Here is a 10,267-nt window from a genome sequence, read left to right as displayed (position 1 = left end):
TTAATAAATTGTTAATGGACTTTCTTGTTAATAATGTTTTAAAAATTATAGATTTTAAAATATTTTATTTATTAATCTCAATTCAACTTCTCTAATAAGAGATTTTAAAATATTTTCACTAATTTCAAAAAGGAGAGAGTCATATTGAATATTTATTAGTATTTTTTTAATGCATTGTTGAGCTGTAATGTCAAAAAATTTGCTAAGGACCGTATTTACTAGTTAAATTCTTAACAAAAATGGGGGGAATGTACGCATACTCCTATCAAACTATTATTTCATTGTCAATGTCACATTCAAACTATCAATTATGTCAATATCACCCCTAAGCTGTCAAAACAATGTCAATGTTTCTCAATAACAAAAATATCCTTCATAAAATTTAAAAAAACATTTTAAAATTATAACAAAAAACTAAAACTATATAAAAAAAAAATCAAGTAAAATAAAAAAAAAAAAAAAAAAAAAAAAGGAGAAAAAACTTAGGCAATTAATTTTTTTTTCTTTCTAAAAACTGATTGAAAAAAAAAGGAAAACAAATGAAAAACCAAGGCTATCATTTATTTTTATTTTTATTGTTTTTAAGTTTAATTTTATTTTTATTTTTTAAAAAAATTAATTTTATTTTTTGTTTTTATTTTATTTTCGAATTTATAATGATATTTTTGTCTTATTGAAATTTTTTTAAGGTCAATTTTGTCTTTTTGTTGGCTTTGAGGGGGACTAACATTGTTTTGGTAGTTTAGGAGGGAGATTGCATAATTGGACCAATTAGTAGTTTGGGAGGACATTGAAGGAGTACTATATATACTTTTTTCCAAAAAATGACTAGCTAGATGTAAAGTTTTTTTTTCTTTTTTTTTTTTCTTTAATAGTTTTTGTTACAACCCAAAATACCCTAGTGGGATCCCGACCATTTTGGCCGAATCTGTTTAGATCCGGTTAGACTGCGGCTATTTTGGCCAAATCCGGTCGGAATCTGGTCCGTCGGCACCCGACAGCGATGGCCGGATGTCGCAGGATTTCGGCGATCAGATGTTGCCGGACTGTGGCGCCGGCTGGATTCCGATGACTGACAATTGTTGAATTCCGACAATCGGATATCAAATGTGCGTGCAAGAACAAAGAGTTTAATTTTGAAAAATGATTAAAACTGTAAATCGTTTTTAAAAAATTAAAGAAGCTTTTACGGTCAAACTGAAAATGGTTTCTGTTGACCATTATTTTTGTCCATACCAAACACCGCAAAATGTCAAAATTATTTTTAAAAAATCATTTTACGCCAAAACAAACGGAACATAAGAAGTAATGAAATTCAAGAGTAATTTGAAGTTTTTTCGACAATCGGATATCAAATGTGCGTGCAAGAACAAAGAGTTTAATTTTGGAAAATGATTAAAATTGTAAATCGTTTTTAAAAAATTAAAGAAGCTTTTACGGTCAAACTGAAAATGGTTTCTGTTAACCATTATTTTTGCCCCTACCAAACATCGCAAAATGTCAAAATTACTTTTTAAAAATTATTTTACGCCAAAATAAATGGAACATAAGAAATAATGAAATTCAAGAGTAATTTGAAGTTTTTCCTATAAAGAAAATTATAATAAAAGCTTCAACATTTTTTTTTAAATAGTCACACATCACCCATCTAATAAATTAAGCTGACTTTATAAAAAAAAAAAAAAGAATAAAAAAAGATAAATAAATTAAGCTGACTCCATCAGGGGTATGTATATTTCTTTTGATGTATTTTGTTTTCCATCTTTAAAAACAAAAAACTTGACTCCCAATTAACTCCCACGTTTTACCCGCCACCAAATGACCAAATCATAGTTTACTTTACTGAATCCCATATCTGTCAGATTCGCCAACCGTTTGTAATTGTATCAACCAAAAAGCACAAGCCCCCCAACAGTACCCCACTGCCGAACCAGACACAGCTTGCCAGATTGGGAAAAGAAAGACTGGGCTTTGAAGCCAATAAAGCTGTGAAGAGTTATACTTCTATATATATATATATATATATATATTCGTTTTCCCTCCAAAACACCACCAACCTATTCATTACTCACTAAACCATGGTTTTCTCTCCCAACCTCTTCTTCCTCCTCCTCCTCTTCTTCTTCTTCCTCACAGCTTCTCTCAAACCCAGTAATATTGTTCATGCATTTCCCGATGATCAGAACCCAACCCACTCCGCCCAAATCAACTCCAACTCGGTCCTCGTCGCCCTCCTCGAGTCCCACTACACGGAGCTCGCCGAGCTCGTCGAGAAGGCCGCCTTGTTGCAAACCCTGGAGGACTTGGTCAGCCGCCGCAACGTCACCGTCTTCGCACCCGTCAACCACGCGCTGGACCGCGAGTTCAAGCTCTTCCTCCTCGAGCCCAGAAACCTCCGGTCATTACAGACCCTCCTGCTCTCCCACATTGTCCCCAAACGCGTTTCCCTCGACGCGTGGCCGACACTTCGTGACTCTCTCGCTCACAACCGACTCGAGCTGACAATAAGCCAGGCTTTGGGCGAGAAGTTTGTCAGTTCGGTGAGGATGACTCACCCGCACGCCGTCAACCGTCCGGATGGGGTCATCCACGGGATCGAACGGTTCATAATCCCCGAATCCGTACAGCAAGACTTCAACAATCGCCGGAGCCTCCGGGAAATCTCGGCCGTCAAACCAGAGGGAGCCCCGGAAATCGACCCCAGAACGAACCGGTTGAGGAAACCGACACCGCCGGGGAAACCCGGTTCGGCCCCGGTTCTTCCGATATACTACGCGATGGCACCGGGTCCTTCCTTGGCTCCGGCGCCAGCTCCGGGACCCGGCGGGCCTCACCACCACTTCAACGGTATGAGGCAAGTCAAAGACTTTATCGACACGCTTTTACAGTACGGTGGGTACAACGAAATAGCCGATATGTTGGTGAACCTCACGGGGCTGGCCACCGAAATGGGAAGGCTCGTATCGGAAGGCTACGTGCTGACAGTTTTGGCTCCGAACGACGAGGCGATGGCTAAGCTGACAACGGACCGGCTGAGCGAACCGGGCGCGCCGGAGCAGATACTGTATTATCATATCGTACCGGAATATCAGACGGAGGAGAGCATGTACAACGCGGTTCGGCGGTTCGGGAAGGTGAAGTACGATACGCTTCAATTGCCGCAGCAGGTGGTGGCTCAGGAGGCCGATGGGTCGGTGAAGTTCGGGCAGGGCGAGGGGTCGGCGTACTTGTTCGATCCCGATATTTACACGGACGGGAGGATTTCGGTGCAGGGGATTGATGGAGTTCTGTTTCCGGTTCAGGAGAACAAAGCAGAGGATACCATAACTGTTTCGCGTGTTAAGGTTGTAGCCAAACCCAGGAGAGGTATGTCCACAAATTTTGCTCCTTTTTTTCTTATTTATTTATTTTTTTTTTTTTTCATAAGTAGGAAAATAACGTAAATCGGAATAATTAAGATAATAAACAACACCCATACATTTAAAATTTTGGAATAATAATAATTATTATTTTGATTAAGGAATAATTATTAATTAGAATAGGAGAAGTGAAGTTGAATGATTTTATTTAAAAAATTTAAATAATGTAATACCATATATATATATATTATTAAAAAATTTAATTTTAACTACGTGAAGTTGAATGAATAGTAGAGAGAAGACAATAAATGGGACAGGGCATTTGCACGCTGCAAATGCATTTTGAATGGTATTTTTTATTTGAAAAAGTATTCTAATGTAATATAAGTGTCAAAATTGTTTTTATATTTTGAAAGGTGTTTTGTAATTTGATTTATTTATTATTATTTTTAACTTGAAAAGAGATTTTTTTTTTTTTTTTTTTTTTTTAGTTTTTTTAAAAAAGCAACAATATCATTAATAAACACACATACTTTGTGTAGTTGTGCTGTATGTTTGTGTCGGTGGGTCAGAGTTGGCCATAGGGCATAGCTGTCTGCTTCTGGTTTCTATTAAAAGTACATAATACAAAGAATCCGATGTTTCAATCAAGAGATCGAAAATGTTATGTACAAATAAACTTAAAAAATAAAAAATAAAAAAAAATTGACAACTTAATTTCTTTCAATTAGATGCCACTGGGGTCAGGAGGTAGAGATGTAATGCATGGGTTGGCCCTGCCAATCGTTGAGCTCAATTTGGTTTCCTATAGGACGAGACAAATTTAATGGTCAGTAATTGATTTAGTAAATATTACGTGAATTTATAAAGTGATGTGGCAGGATACGTGACATATTATCAAATTTAATTATTTAGTATTAATGTGACAAGTGTCACGTGAACTGTCAAATTAATTTATAAAAAATTTATAATAAAAATTGTAATACCGTAATAACACTTTTATTTTAGCAATATTTGTTACCGCTTTTTATTCTCTCTCTTTTTTTTGTTCTTTTTTTTTTGTTTTCAGAACAAAAAATTAAACGGCAACTCCAAACGCCAATCATTTGAACTATTTTCACTTCAAGACACATTTTTAAATAAATAATAATAAAAAAACACCATCTAAATAGCTCTTTCTTCCACCTTTATTTCTCTTTCTTATTATTATGCCTGCATTTTTTAGTCACACCAGCTTACCGAAGAAAAAGAAATCAAAGTTGTGGCTACTTTTTCTCCAAAAGTTGTGGCAACTAAAGAAGTGTAGTTGGACGTCCTAAATATCTTCTGATGGAAGCTTAATTTCCTTAATCATGACCTTCTTAAAATTTTTCCCTCACATTATGTTGACCTTCAAACAGGCGGATCATGATTTTTTACAATTATTTGTTAAAATTTAAACAGATAATTATGAAAGGCCACTTATGAGATCCATCCAACTAAATAAAAATTGGACTGTCCAACCACTTATCCGGTCATATGAGCCATATAAATAGTCTTTTACAATCACATTTAAACAAATAATTACAAATGATCCTAATGCTAATCAGTATACTTAATTAGAAGCTCCAGATTGAAAATGTTGAAGGTGAAATAGATTTATGCTCTTCTTGATTCTCAAACAAATTATATATATGCATGAAAAAAGTCAAATTTGAAAATCCAATTTTGATTAATTAGTACATTAAGCTCTCTCTCTCTCTCTCTCTCTCTCTCTCTCTCTCTATGATTTGTCATTGTGGAGGTTCACACTATTACTGTTTTTTGATAGGATGGGATGAAGTAATTATTATAAATTACTTAAATTTTGAATTAATTACTTATTATGAGCCCAACTAGCTATAATAAGATTAGAATATGTTTTTGGAATCTTGATTAACTCCCAGAGTCCCAGTCCAATTAAAGCCACTAACAACAGCATGCATGTCTTTACGTATATATATATATATATATATATATATATACACATTACCATCTTGCATGATTAAAATATTTTTTTATAAATATTTTTTCAGCATGATTAATTTGTTTTGTCTTCCTTATTAATTATGATATTGTTTATTATCGGGAAATTGATTAAATAAAAAAAAAAATGTACAAATCAGTCTATCATATATTAATTATATACATAACAAGATCTTCCTCTATAATCTCCTGCCTTGGCGTTTCTGGCTGTCAGAGTTGCATCCGATCTCACATATTCCATGAATTAAATGCTTCTAATTTTTAATTATACATTATCGATCGATCTCACATACTGTTGGGCCTGATGATGATTAATTAATTTATGTGATTATTTTTAAGCACTTATTCATCGGTGGAGAGTTGCTTTCATGATCAACCAAAAGAAGTTAATAAGTTGCTTTCGATTTATATATATATATATATATATATATATATATATTCATTATCGATCATGTTATTCACAGGAAAGTTGCTCGAAGTAGCATGTCGGATGCTTGGGGCCTTTGGACAAGATTCTCATTTCATCACGTGCCAGTCAAGAAAATGAGAAACTCCAAGATCCTATACGTCAAGAAGAAACTTAAATATTAAAAGAAGAAAAAGGTAAAATTTAATCTCAATTTTAACATTAGCGAAGACTATCAGCGACGACGACTAGCAAAAGTCATTGCAGAAAGTTTGGTCGTTAATGACCAAATTTCTTGTATCAATCACTGTTAAAAAGGGTAATTTAGATACTTAACTCTCATCTTATTGGATTGATGTAGCCCTTTAATTTTTTTCATTTTTTAATGGAGGTTGATCCAAGGGTTGCTGTTACATCAGTCCAATGAGACGAGAGTTGAGTATTTAGTATTAATCTACTATTAAAACTATATGAGATGTTAATTGCTTGTTTACACAGTAGGTTTCCGGATTTCACAAAGGATCAAGTCTGCAGCCAAGAATGATCATGAAGAGGGAAGTTTCTAAGCAATGCTTTAGGTGTGGTTGTGTATTATTTAATATGTGTTGCCGGAATTCTATATGATTTTTGTATTTGATTTGTGTATGTACAAAATGGTGGTGCCTATTTTGTCTACTTCTGGTTGGTGAGGTGGGGAATTTAAGAAGGTGGGTGGGTAATTAATTGTGTATTTGGATGGACCAAAGAAAGTCTACAAAGTGGGGTTTCTTATTTATTAATGAAGTTTATCTTATTCTAGTGGAGGATGATTTTGTTAGAGAAATGCTACTTACAACACATTCATCTCGCATTCATTTGGTTGATTTGATAATGTTTATCAATTTTTGAATTATTTATTATTAAAAAAAATTAAGAGCTGACGGCACAACAACTCATTGAGACCGAAGTGTAAAAGATTCGAGTTCTGTTATACTAGCGGACGAGGATTCCTGCAGCTTAAATTTTATAGAAATTTGAATGGCATAAGAGAGAAAAGTTGTGGGGCAATAAGATAACATTAGCCTCTTTTAAATTATTTGAATTTCTGTAAAATTCTAACAGTCTAATAAGATAGAATCTCAATCCAATTTAAGTTGCAATAAGATAGGTCTTGCATTTTATATTTTAAAATGAGTTAGGAAAGGGTTCAACGTTATATTCCATTCTAATGCTTGAGAGCAGCACTTTATTCAAAATTCATTCGAAAAAAGTGTTGCTATATGACGCATGCATTTGTAATTTAATGTGCCATAAATATATTTTTAAAATTACTTTATATATATATATATTTAAAAAAAAAAAAATTGGCATTGCCATATCTTTATATATTTTTGTCCAATCAATTTGTGAAATCTATTTTTGTTATTATACAAGCTAATAATCTTATAATAATTTGAATAAATTACACCTTACCATCTCAAACTACCTTCTAACTTTTTATATTATAATGATATTATGACAGTCTCAACTAATTTTTAATCAGTCATTATTAAAAGAAAAATTTATAAATTAATTTTAACTTGCATCAATATTGTAAAATAGTCGTAAAATATCATGTTAGTTTCATGAGGGGAACACAAACTGTGGTGATTCATTTCTATGTCGTTTAAGCTTTGCCAAAATTAAACCTAAAAAGGTTCCAATCACAACAGCATCCACCTTGCCTCCAGTTTCCTTAATTGGCAATGCCTTCTCAATTAGCCTGTAATTCTGTAAAGGTCTTGGACCTGATCTTTTAGGTAGGAACTTGAGGACTGTTTGGTGGGTACGTTTGAGAGAGTTGAAAATAGGTTTGATAAAATTTTGGAAGAGTTTTATAAAAGTTAAAAATTAAGAATTACTTTTTATAAAGTAAAAATAATAATTTAAAAAGTGATGCACCACGGTGCCACTACCATGGTGGTGATCTGACAACCCTGGCGGAGGACGCCAGGCCACCGTAACGTGGTGGGCTGGTGGCCGCCGGATCTAGTGCGTGGCCACCATATAGTGGCAGCGATAGTTTGAAGGGGGTAAAAGTATTTAACCATAAAATAAATTCTTAAGGCGAGATTAAAAAAAAAGAAAAAGTATTGAACTATACGCTGTTTTGAGATAAGGGTACTGAACTATTAAACGTCTCAAACTAGTGTATCCAAGTTTTCAAACATCTCACTTAAGGGTATTCTACTAGGATTTACTATTAAATCCTGCCAAAATCATCAAAATACCCTTCCTTTATTTTAGAAAAAAAAAATGTTAGGATTTAGATGTTAGTCAAAATTTAACGAAATTTACAAAAATACCCATGCTTGAATTTTTGAAAATTTTTATAATTTTTTTTTAAAAAATAAACATAGGAGTATTTTAGGAATTTTGACAAGATTTAAAAGCAAATCATAACGGAATACTCTTAAGTGAGACGTTTGGAAACTTGAATACATTAGTTTGAGACGTTTGACAGTTCAGTATCTTTATCTCAAAACGGCGTATAGTTCGATATCCTTTTATGAAATTATATAAAAAAAAAAAAAAAAAAAAAAACTAATGTACCGGCTTTTTGTCCCAAAAATTAGGCTTTAAGGCCCTTAAAATTTATACCCATTTTTGCATCGGGTCCCGTTTCAAAGAATCTGGTTAAAATTTTAGAATTTTCCAGATTGGGCAGCGTGGGGTATTTTGGGATCTAATAGGCCGACCCAAAACTTAAAGGGACATCTCCTAAGATTTTCGAGACAATGGGCTTTTTTGCTAATGGGTTGAGAAAAAATAGGGTGGCCAAATCAGATCAAGCCCATTCTCATGGTTGGCTGAAAATTTTAGGGATAGGGAGGATTTTCATTCTATACTTCAATCTAACTTATTCAATCTATAAAAATAGTTGGTAGATCAAGATTTAAAACAAATGTAAGTTTTCTTTGAAAGCTTGACACTTTTGACTCAAAGTTTGTTTCTACTTTGAAAATCTTTGATAATCTATAAGAAAACTATGAAAAACCTATGATCTCTCTATTTACATATAATCAAGCCAAAACATGCAAGTATAAAAGAATTCGAAATATCTCTCTTGAAAAGAAAATACCTTTTTTGTTATCTGTTAATGGAATATATGACACGTGGCAAGGGCATTATAGGAATATTTTGACAAAATGGACATTTTTGGCACACTTTGGTAGTTTGATGGATCACTTTAACACACTTGAAAATTCAGGGAATTATTTTAAACTCAAATGTTAGTTCATGGGCTTTTTTATATTTTTTTTCCTTTCTTCTACCTTTAATTTGCACCCAAAATTAGGGTTGTATAGGCAATGTCAGTTAGTGGTTATTTATGTCCAAATTGCACCGCAATAACTGTCTGTCAAATATGAGCCTTTTCTTTGTTTCTTATTTTGATATTTTGGGCCGGCCTCTTTTTAGGGTCAGTTTTAAATAGTTTTGCTACTGTTTTGTGCTTTTTTTTTTACATAAATTTTAAAATAAGACTCTAATATATATATATATATATATATATATATATATATATATATATATATATATATTTATAAGAGTAGATAGTTAGTAGTTATTAACCACTTCTGCTATCCTACCACTATTAATCGCACCGCCATAGGCGATTGGTGGTTTTTGTCAATCGTCCACCTATACGCTTACATGGTTAGCGGTTGAAAATGGTTAATAACTGTATGTATGTCTCTACAATCCTACCCTAAATATTATACTTTAAACCAAAAAAAAAAATAAAAAAATAAAAAAATCCTTTTAAACTACATGACTTTATCGGAATTTCTCATCTGTTCCCTTACCTTTTGTCACCTAATTCCCTCCTGAATCTCTTTGGTTAACTGGATCTGAGTGCTTTAATCGTTCTCGATCGATCAGGTTCATGGGGTTAATTTTACGTATAAAAAAGTTAGTTATTTTTCTTGTTAGGCAGTTCAAGTAACGGTTTTTGTGGCTTTGGAAGACTCTAATTATATAAAAGAGAGAAATCTGAGTTGGGTTGATCAGTTCAACTAGAAATTCTCAGTGATTTTTAATTAAGAGAAAAGAAAAGTAGTGTTGATCGAACTCATCAATGTCGAGTTGGCCAGGGGCACGGCGGACACACGTCTACCGCGGCCTCTCTAATATTTCTCTCGACAGCTATCTTCACAAGAAAGTTCTTCTGCTGCTCCGCGATGGCCGAAGCTTCATGGGCATACTTCGTTCTTTTGATCATCACTCCAACGCTGTTCTTCAGGGTGCCTTCGAGAGAGTTGTTGTGGGTCATCTTTACTGTGACATCCCTTTGGGTGTGTTCGTGGTCCGTGGAGAAGAAGTTATTTTAACTGGCGAGCTGGGGATGGAGGAGGAGCGTCTAAGTCTTCAGCTTATGACTCGTGTTTCAATGGCAGAAATCAAAAGGGCACGGAAAGATGAGAGGGAGGCTGAAGATCTTAAAAGAAAAATAGGACTAGGAATCCTTGATTTGGATTAG

The 10,267-nt window shown here is 33.8% G+C and overlaps 2 protein-coding genes across 3 annotated transcripts; both read left to right on the top strand.

Annotated features, from left to right (window-relative positions):
* The first annotated feature begins 1,873 nt into the window (after positions 1 to 1,873).
* Positions 1,874 to 6,567, top strand: LOC133879378 (fasciclin-like arabinogalactan protein 16). 2 transcript variants are annotated; one of them, XM_062317919.1, is made up of 3 exons: positions 1,874 to 3,366; positions 5,828 to 5,966; positions 6,271 to 6,567. In XM_062317919.1, exons 1-2 carry the CDS (start codon positions 2,079 to 2,081, stop codon positions 5,908 to 5,910), a joined length of 1,371 nt encoding a protein of 456 aa, XP_062173903.1. In that variant the 5' UTR covers positions 1,874 to 2,078; the 3' UTR covers positions 5,911 to 5,966; positions 6,271 to 6,567. The 2 variants fall into 2 exon arrangements, with proteins under 2 accessions (XP_062173903.1, XP_062173904.1); XM_062317920.1 differs by having other exon boundaries at positions 6,268 to 6,567.
* A 3,298-nt stretch (positions 6,568 to 9,865) lies between these two features.
* LOC133879880 (sm-like protein LSM1B) lies at positions 9,866 to 10,267 on the top strand. Its single transcript, XM_062318684.1, has one exon. It carries the CDS (start codon positions 9,866 to 9,868, stop codon positions 10,265 to 10,267), a length of 402 nt encoding a protein of 133 aa, XP_062174668.1.

This window comes from Alnus glutinosa, chromosome 10 (genome assembly GCF_958979055.1).
Source record: "Alnus glutinosa chromosome 10, dhAlnGlut1.1, whole genome shotgun sequence".
NCBI classification, from domain to species: Eukaryota; Viridiplantae; Streptophyta; class Magnoliopsida; order Fagales; family Betulaceae; genus Alnus; species Alnus glutinosa.
This window is presented reverse-complemented; position numbering and strand designations above follow the sequence as displayed.

Bases quoted from the DNA above. Each gene is read 5' to 3' on its own strand.
- LOC133879378 (XM_062317919.1), top strand. From the start codon at position 2,079: ATGGTTTTCTCTCCCAACCTCTTCTTCCTCCTCCTCCTCTTCTTCTTC. The intron at 3,367-5,827 runs GTATGTCCACAA...TGTTATTCACAG, and splicing joins TGTAGCCAAACCCAGGAGAG to GAAAGTTGCTCGAAGTAGCA.
- LOC133879880 (XM_062318684.1), top strand. From the start codon at position 9,866: ATGTCGAGTTGGCCAGGGGCACGGCGGACACACGTCTACCGCGGCCTC.